The sequence below is a fragment of the Rhinatrema bivittatum genome, chromosome 8, assembly GCF_901001135.1.
Source record: "Rhinatrema bivittatum chromosome 8, aRhiBiv1.1, whole genome shotgun sequence".
Taxonomy (NCBI): Eukaryota; Metazoa; Chordata; class Amphibia; order Gymnophiona; family Rhinatrematidae; genus Rhinatrema; species Rhinatrema bivittatum.
The window spans coordinates 200,841,976-200,859,869 of NC_042622.1; the positions used below are offsets into that span (position 1 = coordinate 200,841,976).

Consider the following 17,894-nt stretch of genomic DNA (forward strand, 5'->3'; position numbering starts at 1 on the left):
AGGACGGGACAATGGTATTCCTGAAGGTCCTGGTCTAGGATCTGAAGGCATTGAGGGAAGTACTGGAGGCACCAATGAAGGCATCGAGGGCACCGATGGATGGATCGGTGGCGCCGATGGACACATCGGCATCGATGGTTGAGGCATTGGCAGGACTCCCGATGGAGGAATGCGGAACGGTGTTTACCCTCCCGATGACAGGGTAAGCGGGGAAGGCACCGGAGCCATCTGTGACCCAGGATCCATCGGTGGAAAAGTGGCTATGAGCGCTTCCATCTTCGAAAGCAGCGGTGACAATACTGCCGCAATGGGATCTATGGTTGGTTCCGCGACCGGCACCAATTTTGGTGCCGGGGGACCTTGGAGTCTGTGCATCGCCTTATTGATGGCCTCCTGAACCATCCGGTCCAGGTCTTCACGGAGACCTGGAGCAAGCAGCCCTGGCTCTGGAAGGGAAGAAGGAGGCAGAGGCATAGCCGGAGGGACCACCGGTAAAGGCGGAGTCACGGCTCCCGATACCCGTCCGGGTGAGGGTTGCCTCAGTGACCTGGACGCAGAAAGGGTCGGTGCCTTTTCTGGACGGGGTTTTTTCGATGGCGGCTCGGACGATGGAGAGGTCAATGATTTTCCTTCATCGATGGTCCGAGACCTTTGGTGTCGATGCCGATGTTTCTCTCTACGATCCCCTCAGTCCTGAGGGGGCGCAGAGGTAGTCAAAGGCCGAGATGTCGTAGATGCCGGACGGTCACTGGCCAGTGGGCGATACTGGCACCAAGTGGATGGTGCCGGTTCAGACGACGTCAATGCAATAGATGGCGGAGTTTGAGAACTGAAGAGAAGTTCCATTTTCTCCATTCTGGCCTTGCGACCTTTTGGTGTCATTAAGGCACATTTGGTGCAAGTCAGGACATCATGCTCGCACCCGAGACACATTACACAGACTTTATGCGGGTCTATTATGGACATGGTGCGAGTACAGTCCGGGCACAGACGGAACCCAGATGCCATGGCCTTTGAAAAATTTAGCCGCGGTACGTTCGATGGCCAGTAGGCCGCGAGGGCCAAACTCGAGGGGAACCGACCAAAAATGGATAAAAATTTTCCGGAGTACCGCGGAGTCAAAAATTCGAAGCAGGGACCCCTGTGGGGTATGAAAGTTTTTAGTAATTCCGTGAGGAAAATTCCTGTCAGAACCTCTGTGGAGCTCCTTAACCCGCGTGGCTACTGCTGGGGGGAAAAAAGAAGACTGAAGGTAGACCCCTGCTGGCTGCAGGTTTAGTGCCATGCTGGGCATGCCCAGTAGGTGCCAGTCAAAGTTCTAGAAACTTTGACAAAAGTGTTCCGTGACTGGGCTCCATCCTGTGATGTCACCCATATGTGAGGACTACCATCCTGCTTGTCCTGTGAGAATTGCAATTGCAAAACTTCAACAGTCATATTATTGGCACTTACTGGATCAAAGACCAACATCCTGCAAAGCAGATGCACAGCTTCATGTGTAGCTTGGCTGGATAATGTGTAAAGGACAGGAAGAGATGGCTAGAAGAATAAAAACAGCATAAATGGATTAAGATCACTTCCAAACAGCATGCAAAGCAAAATGTGTCTTAACCAAAAGATCTAACAGGGCCAATTTACAGTATTACAGAGGGCTTACTCTCATCAGCTCTGTCTGCACACTATCACTAATCTCGTTAGCACTAAGCTTACACTTTGGGGGGGGGGGGGGGGGGGGTGGGGCGATATTCAGTGCCACTTAGCCAGCTAAGTGGTGGGCAGAAATGAGCATTTCAGGGAGGAGTTACCCTGTTAACTCAACCAGATAAGTACTGATATTTAGACTTATCCAGCTAACTAGTGATTTTTCCAGGGATATTCAGCAGCATAGCTGTGTGGAATATCCTGTATGAGTTAGCCAAATAAGTCTTATCTGGCTAACTTAACTAAAGTTCATCTCTGAATATCTATCTACCTCTATAAGTACTGCAAACTGTTCCTTGGAGAGAGCGTTTTTTAAACAGTTTTATTTTCTACAATATAAACAATTTCTGAATGTTAAATCCACTTATCAATATGGACTCTTAGGTGATCTCTTCAAGTATCATTTCTATTGCTCAAAAGGTAGGGAATCAAGGTTGACATCTTCATGGTAAACAGGAGTCACTAACTAGTGAAGTGCAACTTTTTGGTAGCATTTGAGTATATCAAAAATAAACTACAATCTATATAAATAAAAATGTTAATGTTCGTTTGTTCAAAATCTTAAATCTCCGAAAGTTCTTCACCGATTGCTTTGAAATTTTGATACAACGTTGCATTCGAATACGCACGTGTTTCTATATACCTATATTATATAGATGTCACACCTGTGACAGGAAAAACATGCTTTTTTGGAAAAACAGTGCCATCTGTTGGACGTACAAGCAACAAACGCTATCTACAGTATAAATGGGCTCTGACCCACGGCCCGCAAATGCGCAGTAGAAAGCAGCTCTACCACGCATGTGCGGACCATTGAGCTCTGCGCTACGTGCTGGGTGTCACAGAGGGGAGGAGGAAAGGGCAGACGAGTCGCCGCTCCGAGAAATGGCTCAGCCTGTTCCTCCCCCGCTGGGGAAGGGGGGAGGGAGTAGGGACTGACGGACAGTTACACACAGGAGGAGGAAAGGGTAGAAGAGTCGCCGAGCCAGTCCGTCCACCGCCGGGCAAGGGGGGGAGGGAGTTGTGACGACCGGAGCAGAGCAAATGCAGTAGAAAGCTGCTGTGAAGAGATCACAAGCAGCTGCAGCCTGCAGCAGCCAAAAGTGCAAAGAGCTGAACAGAGAACAGCTCGCCCTCCTCCCCCGCCCCCTGAGTCCCGCAGATAAGGAGAAGCCAAGTAAATATCCGGCAACTGCAGGGGGGGGGGGGGGAGGGGGAAGGCAGTGCTGTCAGCCCGCCTGTGGGTCTCGGCCACCACGGAAAGAGTTTATATGGGCATCGCTCCACCCCCACTCCCAGCAAAGCACCGTGACGAAAGTGAAAGCCAGAGCCCTGCTCCCTCCTCCCTCTCAAGCCCCCGATCGGATTTCTTAAAGGCACAGGTCTGCCAGAAAGAGCAAAGTAAGCTAGGCAACGTGTCCCAAATCTGTTCCAGTGCCTGCTGCCTGCCCTTTGCGAAGGGGGGACAGGACACGAAGTGTTTTCCTCTCCCAGACACAACTGGCGTGGGAACTTTGCAAGCTCTTGCGAGTGCAGAGCAAAGACTTAGGTGGGAAGGGGACAAAAATCTCGCCCATTTTAACTGTGAGAGAGAAGTGTGTAATGTGCACTGAAGGCGAGTGTGAGTGCCAGAGAGAGAGGGAGACTACGTGAGGGATTGTGTATGTGTGTGAGAGGGATTGGGCGTGCATGTGTGAGGGACAGAGGGAGAGAGTGTATGTGCAAGAGAGAGAGAGAGAGAGAGGAAGCTTATGTAGGGGGCTGTATGAGAGAGAGATTCTCCCCCCCCCCCCCCAGCTCTCCACTTATAGGTTACAGTGGAAGGGGTTCAGTGTAGAGGGGAATGGGAGAGCAAAGGAGTTGGGGACCTGTAAGGATAGAGTGAAAGGGGTCTGAGCCTGTCCCTCCGCCACCGGGGAAGGGGGGAGGGAGTTGGGATGGCAGGACCATTACGCCTCGCAAGATCCCCCTCGGCCACCGCTGCAGCTCCTACCACCGCCGCCGCTTCTGGCCCTTCGTGGTGCTGGGGGGGGGGGGGGGAGCGGAGCAGAGCAAAGACGTAGGAGGAGAGGGGACAAAAATCTCACCCGTTTTAACGGGCTTAAAGGCTTGGAATAAATATTTTACGATTCCATTTCAATGTTTCCGATTGCATTGTTAAACTGAATTTTCATAGATTTCGATTTATTTTCAATTTGATTTAATTATTTCGTGTGACATTGCGTTGGAATTGAGCCGTGTCATTTACCATACCGTTCATTTAGTGAGTATAGTTTATGTTTTTTCTTTTTCATTCTTTTTCATTTCTACAATTATGCGGTTTACATCTAGACACGGATTGCTTCTCACATGGACAATTATATGTTGCGTGTTCTAGAGTCGGCAAACCAATCTCTATATCTGCACAGACAATGGAACAACAAAAAATATTGTATACCCACAAGCACTGTGAAATTAACCATATTCGAAACGTGCACTTTCTCTTTTCCATTTAACAAGACTGAGCCACAGCAACTGGGTACAGCTAGTATTACAATATTTTTGCAATTTCCTTTTCCATCTGAGGGTGTAAAACAGCAATATGGACTTTCAGGGAGGATACTTTTTGCTCACTATTAAACACTTTTCATCAAGGTTGTAATATCAGGTTATTGGTACTTGCAAGTGCTCATGAACTGACTGGAAATGCTATATGTTGGCGGTCACTACTGGTTAAATATCATCAATACGGGAATGTCTACTGGTTTATCAAATGTCACCTTTTATGTCCCCTGAAGCCATGAAAACCCAAATTTATGTGCGTGCATGTATGGTAGGAAACGATGTCAGATAGTCTTGTAGTGTAGGATAACAACAAAACCAAAGATGTCAACAAACAGGTACGTTTTCCTAATAACTAAGTATAAACATGAACTCAGTTCTTACTTACCCTGTTTCCCCGAAAATAAGACCTAGTAGAGGTTTTGCTGAATTGCTAAATATAAGACCTCCCCCTAAAGTAAGACCTAGCAAAGTTTTTATTTGGGAGCATGCCCGTCGCACAGAACACCAGAGCATGCAGCTGTGATTTTTTTACCCTGCAGGATTCACAGTTAGTTGTCATCACAAACCAGCATAACCAGACAAATATTCAGAATATAATAAATGTTCATTTTTTTGTTCAACAATATATGTGAATTCTTCTTCATGGAAAAATAAGACATCCCCTGAAAATAAGGCCTAGTGCATCTTTGGTAGCAAAAATTAATATAAGACACTGTCTTATTTTCGGGGAAACAGGGTAGACACTGCATGTAAAATAGTGTTACGAATATTAGTGTGGTAACTCAAAACCAAACCTGTTTGCAGCTCTAAATAAAACTGGCTAACTCCAGATCTCAACAGGTTTAGCTTTCAGGATATAGACAATGAATATGCATGAAATATTTGTATACAATGGAGACAGTACATGCAAATATATCTTAAACATATTTATTATGGACATTTATTTATTTATTTAATATATATTTCTATACCGGACTTCACGAATAGAATTCACATCAGGCCGGTTTACATGGAACTTAGGGGAAAAAAACAAGAGTAACCAAAAAACAAGAAGGCTGAATCAAGCAAAGTTACATAAAACAATTGGTATTGGACATGTTGGAAATCAGAACTGTCTATGAGTCTTGATGACCAGAGTTGGCCATCTCTGTCTGTACTTGAAGCTCAACTAGCCAATTTCATTAATCCTCATACCAGCACTAACAAATTCCATCTCCCACAACTACAAAGAGTTGTAGACAGGGGCAGATTGTGGGAAAAAAGTGGCCCGGGGATTTTTCTCCATACTGGCCCATGGGTACCCAATTACATATACAATATAATTTACATATATAATTTACATATATATGTACACACCCCTATATTTCGGCATGGTCCTCCCGTATTAACAGTACTATTTGCCAAAACTCAAAGAATAACCACCCCACCTATGAAAAAGAATATCACAAATATTACACCAGACTCTAAAATATCAATACACCTATCAGAAAAACAGAACAGGCCAAGCTACTACAGATCCCTACAGAGAAACCATATGCTAAAAGAATGCTTCATCTCAGTCTTTGCATGCAGAACACAAACTCTCACCAAATACAGAATAAAGCCACAAAGTATAAATAGAAATGTGCAGACAAAAACTAAACTGTAAAACGTATCACGCCAGACTCTAGACAGTGCAACAATGGAAAAACAAAAATGTCACCATTCCTCATGAAACAATCAATAAAATCAAGATATATAAATCATGAATCATAATTATAAAGTCATACTAATAAAATAATTTCATAACAGCTGATGAATAGAATATCCAATAATTAAAGACTCAAGCAAATTTTGAAACCTTGACCAAACACCAATAACATATTTCAAACAGCAGACACATCACATATACCCAATAATTAAAATGGTAGTCAATCAAGAAAAATGAACTTAAAAAGCCACCTTTACTTACCCTCTCCAGCAGTTCTCCTACTCCTTTCCCTTGCAGGCCACACCAGAATCAGCAGTAGCTGCTGAAGCTGTCCTCACGGTCCTCTTCCTTAGGGACCACAACCAGTCTCTTCTCTCTCTCTCACACACACACACACACCAGTCATACCCTCAAGACCAGTTTCTGTCTTTCACACACCAATCATCTCCCCAACCAGTCTCTCTCTCTCTCTCACACACACACACCAGTCATCTCCCTGATCAGTCTCACACAGACACACGTCACCTCTCTGGCCAGTCTCTCTCAATCATACACATGCTCTCTTTATTTCACTTACACACATGTTCTATCTCACTTACAAATAGGCTCAATCACACACATGCCCTCTATCTCACAGCCACAAGCCAGCCAAAAACATGCTCCATCTCTCTCTCGCACACACACATTGACTCACACAAGCACCCTTCCCTGCCTCACACACACAAGCACCCTCCCTGCCTCACACACACACACACACAGAAGCGCCATTCCTTTCTCACACACACACACACACAACACACACAGAAGCACCATTCCTTTCTCACACACACACACACAACACACACAGAAGCACCATTCCTTTCTCACATACACACAGAAGCACCCTTCCGATCTAAGGCCCCCAAGCTGAACAGCTGATCTCCGGCGGTGGTTAGCAGCACTGGTGTTCATTTCTTTGGCCCTCGCCGGCCTCGATTTTAATTTCTTCGGCCCCCGCCAGCTTGGTTTCTGGCGGGGGCCGAAGAAATTAAAATTTAGGCCGGCGGGGCAGGAGCCCAAGAAAAGAAGATGGGCGCTGCCCAGCCAGCCCCCGCTTGAGGCTGCTGGGAGGCGCCCATCTTCTTTTCTTGTGCCTCCGCCGCCGACGGCCTCGATTTTAATTTATTCGGCCCCCGCTGGCTTGGTCTCTGGCGGGGGCTGGCTGATCTTCTTTTCTTCGGCCTCCGCCGGCCTCAATTTTTATTTCCTCGGCCTCCGCCGGCTTGGTCTCCAGTGGGGGCTGGCTGGGAGGCGCCGAGGCTGGGCTGAGGAAGAGCCACACGGTCGACCACATGACCAGCTAGACCGGCCCACCGGGGGAAGCCCGATCCTCCGATAGGCCAATCCGCCCCTGGTTGTAGAGTTAGATAATTTCTTCTTTTTATACAGTTATATTTCTTTTAAAAGAGCCTTGGAGACTGAAGGTCTAGATTACAAGTTATCAGTGGGAACAGCTTTTTGTAGCTGGTCCAATTAACTGTAACAAGTTTAACCTATTACAGAAGCTGTGGAAGAAACGGCACATTGCAGCTCTGGAAATGCTGCCTTTTCTGAAGACCAATGATAAGTTTTATTTTTTTGGCAATGCTTTATGTTGAGATAGAGTTTCCTATATTTTTGCAAATCTGTAGTTTCAACCCATGGCAGGCAAATATTTTTCTGCAAAGACAGCTCTTAGTTATGAGCATTTCCAATTGTTTTAGGCTGAAGACTAGTGGTCCATTGAGTCTAACATTATTCTTCTTATTGTATCACTTTACAATAAAAAAAGCCTCAATAGCAAAATGCATATTTGTGACATTTACCAGTCTTAATGATTTTCCATGGATTTTTTAAGACCCTAATTATACTATCTCTCTTTTACATCAGTGGGTCCCAACTCAGTCCTCAAATCTGTTTCTCTGTTTTTCAGGATATTTACAATGACTAGGTATGTGAAAATTTTTTTTACATTGCTGTATATATACAACATTGAGTAAGGCTTGAGGCCTGTGATGAGGACCATTGTCCTTGAAGACTTTTAAAAAATTACACTGTGATAGGAGAATGCCAGGAAACCTTTCTGATTTGTACCTTGGGCACCCAAGATGTAAGTGGTGACATGGATAAGTAGGACCATCACTGCAATGATCAGACTAGATAGTTTTTTTTTGGATGGTGGGGAGAAAAGTGTATTTATAAAATAGAGGAAAATTTCCTAGGGAGTTGCAAATGAAGGCTCATGGTGCCATAATCTCAGCTCTGGTTCTCACTAAGCTGGAGGTCGGAAAATAAATAACTAAATGCCATCAGAGAATGAGGAATTATATTAGGCACATGAGTTAATAAATTAATACATTATAAGGTGAATTTTAAAATCCGGACAGGTGCCAAAATCAGGAGGTGTGCATAGGCATTTTATAAGCCGCCCATATAGTCGCATAAGCTTCGATGCACCAATATCTTGCATCAAGGAAAAAAGGGGTGGAATGTGGGTGTAAGGGCAGCGCTTGGGCGTTCCAGGGCAGGGTCAAGAGATGTGCGCGCAAGTACCTATACACCTGGGCATGCACCCAAGTATTATTAAGTATAAAGTTACTTCTGCTAGGGAGGAGGTCTAAGTCTCAATAAAACTATTTCCAGGCATCTCTGCGGTGTTTGAGGGGTCTGTGTTAACCAGGGGAGTTTGGAGGACCTAACTGCAGACTGGGCAAACTGGTGGACAAACACTTGCGCGGCTCAAAGTAGACATTACATGGCTGTGTGCACATACTTGTAAAATTAGGAGCACACATATGCCCACCAGGGTTATTTTATAGCATGCGCGCAGGATATAAAATTGCCACGTATCTGGCTGCGTACCCATATACACATGTATATGTGCACCCACTTGAAAATTACCATTCCTGTGAGGACAATTTTTGAAAGGGACTTACCCACGTAAATAGGTATTTATCATGTAAGAGTGCTTTGAGGGATTTTCTGTAGAGACAGATTAGTTGGTGGCGGAGAATATAAAGATAATTACAGCACAATGAGATTGCACTGATCAGACTTGCAATGTTTGGTAAGCTACACTGTTCCTTATATATCTTAAAATAAAACTGAAGATTTATTTTTCTCTTATTGGCTGTTGGTATTCAGTGTTTACTAGCACCTCCTACAGTTTTGGTGCCCTGTGTGAGGCGGCTGCGAAACGGGGGATCCATTTAGTTGGTAAATAAAAGATTTTCCCTTTCCTTAATACAGAATATTTTGTTCTCCCCCTTCCCAAGCCTAAGGAAATGAACATGATTTGAGCATTTTCAGCATGTCAACAGAGACACAAATTTGACTTTAGGAATTTTGGGGGTAATTTTCAAAAGGAGTTACATATGTAAATGTAACTACCAGAACATAAGACATAAGATATGCAATACTGGGTCAGACCAAGGGTCCATCAAGCCCAGCTTCCTGTTTCCAACAGAGGCCAAACCAGGCCACAAGAACCTGGCAAGTACCCAAATACTAAGAAGATCCCATGCTACTGATGCCAGTAATAGCAGAGGCCATTCCCTAAGTCAACTTGATTAATAGCAGTTAATGGACTTTTCCTCCAAGAACTTATCCAAACCTTTTCTAAACCTAGCTACACTAACTGCACTAACCATATCCTCTGGCAACAAATTCCAGAGCTTAATTGTGCGTTGAGTGAAAAAGAATTTTCTCTGATTAGTCTTAAATGTGCTACTTGCTAACTTCATGGAATGCCCCCTAGTCCTTCTATTATCCGAAAGTGTAAATAACCGATTCACATCTACTCGTTCAAGACATCTCATGATTTTAAAGACCTCTATCATATCCCCCCTCAGCCGTCTCTTCTCCAAGCTGAATAGTCGTAATCTTTTTCTGTCTTTCCTCATAGGAGAGCTTTTCCATCCCCTTTATCATTTTGGTCACCCTTCTCTGTACCTACTCCATCGCAACTATATCTTTTTTGAGATGCGGAGACCAGAATTGTACATAGTATTCAAGGTGTGGAATCACCATGGAGCGATACAGAGGCATTATGACATTTTCTGTTTTGTTAACCATTCCCTTTTTAACATTCTGTTTGCTTTTTTGACTGCTGCAGCACACTAAGCCGACGATTTCAAAGTATTATCCACTATAATGCCTAGATCTTTTTCCTGGGTAGTAGCTCCTAATATGGAACCTAACATCGTGTAACTACAGCAAGGGTTATTTTTCCCTATATGCAACACCTTGCACTTGTCCACATTAAATTTCATCTGCCATTTGGATACCCATTCTTCCCGTCTCACAAGGTCTTCCTGCAATGTATCACAATCCGCTTGTGATTTAACTACTGTGAATAATTTTGTATCATCTGCAAATATGATAACCTCACTTGCGTATTCCTTTCTAGATCATTTAAAAATAAATTGAAAAGCACTGGGCCAAGTACAGATCCCAGAGGCACTCCACTGTTTACCCTTTTCCACTGAGAAAATTGACCATTTAATCCTACTCTGTTTCCTGTCTTTAACCAGTTTGTAATCCACAAAAGGATATCACCTCCTATCCCTGTCAATCGATGTAAGCCACTGTTGTCGCATTGTTTGACATTATTCGTACCACTCGATCCTGCAAGTGATCGACTAATCGCAAACATGACAACCAAACAGAATGGGCTTCCAGCCGATTGACGCTCCAGAGGTGGTACTTTGTACTCCAGCGTCCTTGGGCTTTCAACTCTTGACAGTAAGCTCCCAACCCTGGAAGCTCGTATCATTCGTGCACAGTAGCCCATCCGGTGCTCATAGGGGAATGCCCCTCATTAGATAATCTGCTTGCAACCACTACTGCAGTCAGATGCAGATCTCCACTGGTAACTGAAATCATATCAAGGAATTCTGAGACTGTGGGTTCCAATGCAAAAGCAGCGTGTGCTGAAGAGGATGCAAATGTGCCCTTGTTCACGGAACCATCTCTTGGATGGCTGCCATCAACCCGTGTACCTGAAGAAAAGACTACACTGCCGGGCATATCGTTTGTTAATAGTCGCACCTGCACCATCGGCTCTGAATGTAGACCCCTGACAGGGACATCTGTCTAGTTTCATGTTTAAAATGAACTAGATACTCCAGTGTCTGGGATGGCTGTAGATTGTTCTTGGCCAAGTTCACCACCCAATCTAGTTCCTGCAGCAAGGAGAGCACCTTGTGTGGGCCCTGAAAATTCTCTTTCATAGCTCTAGGTTTAAATTAGCCAATCATTGAAGTACGCGTGGATCAGATTGCCATCCTTTCTCAACACTGCTGCTACCAGCATCAAGACTTTAGAGAAGGTTCTGGGTGCGGTATCCAAACTGAAAGGTAGCGCTCAAAAAGTGACAATGTCATCCCAAAACAGCAAAACACATAAAACTGTTGATGCTCCAGCTGGATGAGAATATGCAGATACTCCTCTGACAACCCAGAGACTTAATAAACTCCCCCGACTGTACCGCTCTTATCAGTGAGCATAAGGTTTCCATATGGGAATGAGTCACTTGCAAAAGCCAGTTGACTCCCTTGAGATCCAGGATATGGCGAAGGAATATCAGCCCAAATTATCTTGAAACATGGGCCCTGGTATCACAGTCTGCAGGCTGAGGAGTCCTAACAACTTACACTCCACTGTCTGTCGCTTCTGCGGAGAGCTGCAGGGAGACATCACAAAAACATCCCAAGGCATGCTAAGAAATTCCAGAACACGGCCATTTCTTATCACCTCCAGACTCCACTGGTCTGACATGATCTTGATCCACCTCTGATAAAGTGGAGAGATAGGCGACTCTCTACCTCCTGATCCTAGGTCAGCACACCCTCACTGAGGGGTTCAGGGATGCACCGCCACTTGAGCCTGCACCCCATCTGGGCTGCCTGGAATGAAGGACTGAACCTACCCAAAGGTCAATAACTTTGAAAAGTCGCTCCACTGTAAGGTCAAAAATGTTTGAAAACCCCCAGCACAACATAGCATGACGATTCCTTGGCGCCTGTTTTTAATCCTCTGATAACTGAGGAACCTGGGACTCATCCCTCTCATTGGCCATCTCTTTTTTTTTCACTCCCAAACCAGTGATCCTTAAACAGGCCATTTCATAAGAGTACGCTTTAGACTGTCTCGGCACCCATTCGTCAGCCATAGCTGATGTTCAACCTTGCTTAGCTTCCTAGATCGGACGAGATCAGGCTCATCCAGAGTGGAAAGACCTTAGGACAGTGCCCTGAACTCAAATCAGACTCATCGACTTCCTGAGAGAGAGCAAGGAACAGCAATCCACCAGGGTGCAGCAAGAGGCCATCTGCAATTCATTGCCACCACCTCGAGGCCTGCTTAAGGATAGCCTCAATTCTCCTATCCTGCGCCTCTTTCAAGCTGCTCCCTCTTCCACAGGAATAGCCACCTGCTTGGTGACACATATACCAGTGTATCAATTTTCAGAAAGCACAACTGCTCTCTCTCTCTGCCGGATCTAGGGGGTACAGCATTACCAAGGCTTGACTCCTGTAAAAGTAGCATTTGAGGCGCCCAACTCAAGATCAATCAATTTTTGAATACCATCCTTAATTCTTCGTGTAAGGAATCTAAATGGAATTCTGGTTTGGCTTTAGCACCTGACTCCCCCAGCATCTTCAGTGCCTAGGCGATCTGAGCTAGCAACCCATCCCTATGAAAGAAACACAACATTGTTTTATACAGTTCCAACCCTGGAGAAATTTCCCATCCTCCAGGGAGTAAGGGCTGCTTTCACCATCCATGCCACCTGGATCCTTACCAGTGTGACCCGAAGTAGGAAAGAGACACTCAGATTCTTACCTGCGGCAGACTGCGATCCTGAACTCTTAGGCTTACCACATCAGCAACTGAGCAAATACCTGCAAGTGTGGCCTAGCCAAACGGCTACTCAACCCAAGCTATTTTGCGGCAGATTTGCGCGTAGAAAAGCGCGTGAACGCTGCCATGGCCCATATGAAAACCAAGGGACATCAGTCCTACGCCCACTGAGAAGCCTCCCTCCCCCCCAACGATCCAGTTAGGGGAGCCCCAAAAACCAGGTGACATCTGGCAGGTCCCCCTCCAGACCCATTCCCGCATCCAGGGTGTAGAGACCTCTGGGAAGGGGGGAGGCTCGTTAAAAAACAGCTGGAGAAAACTCTCAAGCCTCCAAGTAGCACTAATACGAGTTAGTGGGGGGGATGCCAAGCTGAGATGCCTGAATTTGGCAAACAGCATGAAAGTAAATGCCCGCTAGCAGCACGTTCCCATGGCGTCTGACCATTGTGCGCCCAGCTGCGTGCCTGTACAAGTGAGCGTGGATAGGGCGGCCAAAAACAAGGCCTGTACAATACTGACCAATAAGCATCCAAAAATTATAAGTGCACAACATGCGGTCCAGGTAGGTGTCAACCTAAGCGCCCATCCAAGCGTTCACACTTAGGCGCATACCCAGGTGCACAAGAGCAAGCCAACATTGGACAGTGTTTTGTGGCAGACTTATGTGCAGAAAAGCACACAAACGCTACCGCACCTTACCAGGTGGTGTATAAGCAAAGCCTGAGAGCAGGGCCTAGCAGGGCAAAGCCTGAGAGCAGGGCCTAGCCAAACTGCCATGACTTCCTCAGAGGTGGGAAAGGACGTCTGATTGGCACGCCAAGGCTCAGAGACCAGAAGGGGAATGGAAACAGTCACTTTTCCTTCCTTTTTCTTTTTTTTTTATTCCTTGCCTGAACCCAGCCCGTCCCGGCTAAGTATAGAGTTGGTTTCTGGTTGCGGGAGGAGAAGACAAAGGCCTTCACCGCTGCGCTCGACTTCCTGCACCTGCTAGCCTCTCAGCTGTTTTTCTCTCTATAGCTAAGTCCACGCCAGAAAAACAGCTACGGGACCAAGGCACTTGTTTGAGAGAGGGATCTGCAGGTATCAGCTTAGGAAAATTCAACTAAGGGAGGGACAGTAAGGTATCACCACTGGAGAGTGGGGTGAATCAATTTCCTTCTTTTCTCCTTTTTTTTTTACATATATATATATATATATATATATATATATATATATATATAAATTTTTTTTTTTTTTATTTATTTATTTTTTTTAAAGTAATCCCTAGTAGGGAGATGCAAGTCCACCATCTGTTGGAGACAGAGAATACTAGTGGGCTAGTGCTGATGCAGGGGTATATGTAATGTGACATCAGCTTTGCTCCGTCTCCATCTGCCGGTAGAGGTGCATAACCCAATAGTGTGGATTAACCTGTCTGAATGCTAGGAAATGGATCTACTTTATGGGATCTGTCAGGTATTTGTAACCTGGATTGGCCGCTATCGGAGACAGGGTGCTGGGCTCAATGGACCATAGTATGACCTATCATGGCATTTCTTATGTTCTTATGTGGTAAAGATAAGTACAGTATCAGAATGCAAGAAAACCTGGGAGAAGCAGAGTGGATGAAACTATAAAGCTGAACAGGAAATGTGGATGGCTGACTAGATATATGGTCTGCCGTCATGTACTATGTTTCTATGTTAGTCTCACCAAAAAAGCTTTGCTTATATTAGAACTGTTGTTGTGTTTGACTTTTGCAGAAGATGGGAGATAGTATGATTTTCCACGTTTTGCACTAAAAGATCCAGAAGACAAGCTCAGAGAAACAGGACTATTGTGCTTACAGGAGAGGGTGTGTGTGTGTGACCATTATGAAAAACACAAATATGAAGCTGTATATTCCATTTTAAATGAAAATTTATAATTTTCAGATTTCTTTTAGTCTTTGGTACCATGGAGATGGGAAACACAACCCAAGAAGCCTATACTGTCCTGGTTATGTCACATTTCAGGAAATGGCTTCCTTGTTCAGCATTTTGTTTTGTGGACACTGCTGTGTTCTTGATAAGGTGTCTGTTCATATAGAAGAGATTTTGTTCTTTTGGCAAAATGCCCAGTAAATGCCCTCCTTTATTTCTCGAGTCTTTGTTTTGATGAAACATCTCTATGCTCAGAAAACTGACAACAGGCAGCATATGGGTCAGTTTAATAATATTAAAGAAAGGCCCTCATGTCCATTTCCTTTGAGACAAGCCCATGGGTTCACATATATCTTCACTTTAATAAAAGTTAACAGCCAAATGGATGAAAAAACAGATAGGCAGAACAAAGTACCCAGCAAGGCATGTGGCCCATTTATTTTTTATAGTAGTGATTTCTTTTATTTTTTAATTCACTTTTATTCATCTAGCTCTAAAAGCCATCAGGCATGCTCTCCAATACTCTTCTCTGTTTTCTCCCACATACAAAGTACATCAAATATAGTAACTTTGATCTCTTCTTGGTCTTGCTCAGATCAAGTGTAAGGTTTGAGCTGTGAGAGGAAGTCACTTAAGTTACTAATAAGGGCCAAGAGTGACAGAGTATGAGAAAAAAAAGTGTGAAAGCTGCTGGGCAGACTGGATGGGCTGTTTGGTCTTCTTCTGCCGTCATTTCTATGTTTCTATGTTTCTTGGCCTTTTATCTGAGATTAAAAACCTGTAGAATATGAGGGAGGGGGGAGATTAACAGCCTACCACCTGATCTCTTTGGAGATATAGTTATGCTATGATCACAGCCAAAGCCTTCCTCCTATGCCAGATTATGAAGATACAGCTTTCTTCACAGCTGCTTCAATGCTACTCTGTGTCAAGTAATGTGTTGACTTGAACTACGGTGTGGTTTAAGTTACAAAAAACTATGACATTTCTGAATGTTTGTGTTCACAGGGAAGCCATGAGGAGTGAATATAAGAAGATAAACTGTAGGGGTGTGCATTCGTTTTGACCGCATATGTAAAACACAACTTTTTTTTTTTTTTTTAACTTAAAAAAGTGATGAGGCGAAAACGATCGGCTTTCCAACTTATTCAACATAGCTATGTTGAATACGTTGGAAATCGCGATTGTTGATCCTAAATAAAAATTTAAACCCCTCACCCTCCTTAATCCCCCCCCCTCAAGACTTACCAAAACTCCCTGGTGGTCCAGCGGAGAGTCAGGACGCCATTCCTGTATTCCTTTGCGAGGAGCACGTGACGTCGGCTTCACGTCGGAGTGACGAGGACGTCACGTGATTCCCCGCGCGTTCGCTCCGGGACCCTCGTTGGACCCAACCGGAACTTTTGGCCAGCTTGGCCCCCCAAGCTTGGCCCCCCAAGCTGGCCAAAAGTTCCGGTTGGGTCCAACGAGGGTCCCGGAGCGAACGCGCGGGGAATCACGTGACGTCCGCGTCACTCCGACGTGAAGCCGTCACGTGCTCCTCGCAAAGGAATACAGGAATGGCGTCCTGACTCTCCGCTGGACCACCAGGGAGTTTTGGTAAGTCTTGGGGGGGGGGGGGGGATTAAGGAGGGTGAGGGGTTTAAATTTTTATTTAGGGAATCGGTGCACGTATGGACATAGACTCAACTTATGGAATTCTACATATGTCCATATTGACCGAAATTGACCCCCCCCTTTCGACTTATGGACTTATGAACATAAACTTTTTGTCTGCACATCCCTAATAAACTGATATATCTTTGTGTATGAGCACAGGAAAGAGTCCATAAAAATGTATTTCAATCTTTTAGAATCTAAATCCTAAAACACAGCTGCTGGCTGTTTATTTATTTATTTAACATTTTTAAAGACCGACATTCGTTGGGAACATCACATCGGTTTCCAGAAAACAAATAATGCAGCATAACAATGCTTTACAGCGAACTTGATTCAACTAGGAGGGGGGAGGTGAAGTAAAACAGTAACAGGCAAAATATAACAGGCAAACAGTAAGTCAGGGATCGATGCAATACGAGAGTAATCACAATAAATCAGAGACTAATATGATAGCAAAGACAAAGGTTGGAGGGGAAAGGCCGTGGGAAGGGCAATATAGTAGAGGTTAAGAGGTATAGCAAAGGGGTGGGAGGGGATCCCAAAGGAGGGAAGGAGGGAGCAGGAGATGTAGGAAGGTTACAGGGAAGGGGGAATACAATTGTGTAGGGGCTAAGGAAATTACGGAATTACAAAAGGTCAAGGAGTGGTAAAGGGAGGAGGGGGCAGGAAAGAAGTTAAAGTTGAAAGTTTTACACAGAGAGGGGGGTAGTATTTATAACACTGACGAGAATAAAGTAGAAATGACATGGCGGAGGGGAAGGAGGGGTGATAGATGAGAATAGTGAAAGCAAATAAGTAGGAGCTGGTGCTATTTACAGGATTATCATAGGATAACATTAGTGCAAGTGTCATGTTTTGCAGGGAAAAGGAGCATCATAAGGATAGAGGGGGGAAAGGGGGAAAAAGAAAGCCAGGGGGAAAGGGGAGTAAGCAGATAGATTAGGAAGGGAAGTAGAACCGTCAGGAGTGGCCGAAGGCTAGGCAGAGAGGCAAATAGCAGGCTAGGGTGGCAGGGGTGGGACCAGGAGGAGAGGAAGGGGTAGAGGGGGATTGCAGGCACTTCATCTTAACATTTAAGAGGCAATAACCATAGTTTATTTTTATCATCTGAAAGCTGTTGATAGCTATTTGAGGGTCTAGCTTTTAAACAGCAGACAAATTTTGTTAATGTGCAACTGGTTTACTCATATGTGTTGATAGGTATATAGAGTGCTCAACATTCTAAAATATATTACTCCTGGGGGAATTCTGCGCAAAAAAATTTAAAATTCTGCGCACAAAAACTTAAATTCTGCAAAATTCTGCAAACTATGCAGATCCCTCTTCAGTCTTGTAACATAGCAAAGAAACGAGCAGAAAAAATAAAACAACAAACCGAAGGTGAACCCAACATCGTGGAGAGGCGGGCGGGATTCCTGAGGACTAACATCCTGCTGTCCTAGGAGACCACCTATTATAGGTAAGCAACTGCGCTTTCTCCTGGGACAAGCAGGATGGTAGTCCTCACATGTGGGTGA

General features: G+C 44.8%; 1 protein-coding gene across 4 annotated transcripts in view; it reads right to left on the reverse strand.

The window, feature by feature from the left end:
* NLK (nemo like kinase) overlaps positions 1-17,894 on the reverse strand; it is a 642,623-nt gene that overhangs the window by 80,173 nt on the left and 544,556 nt on the right. For all 4 annotated transcript variants that reach the window (XR_003858197.1, XR_003858198.1, XM_029612542.1 and 1 more), the window contains one exon: positions 1,453-1,539. Coding sequence is in view for 2 of the 4 variants with exons in the window: in XM_029612542.1 (XP_029468402.1) it covers positions 1,453-1,539 (87 nt within the window). In the remaining 2 variants the exon portion in view is untranslated. The remainder of the gene's footprint in view (positions 1-1,452; positions 1,540-17,894) is intronic.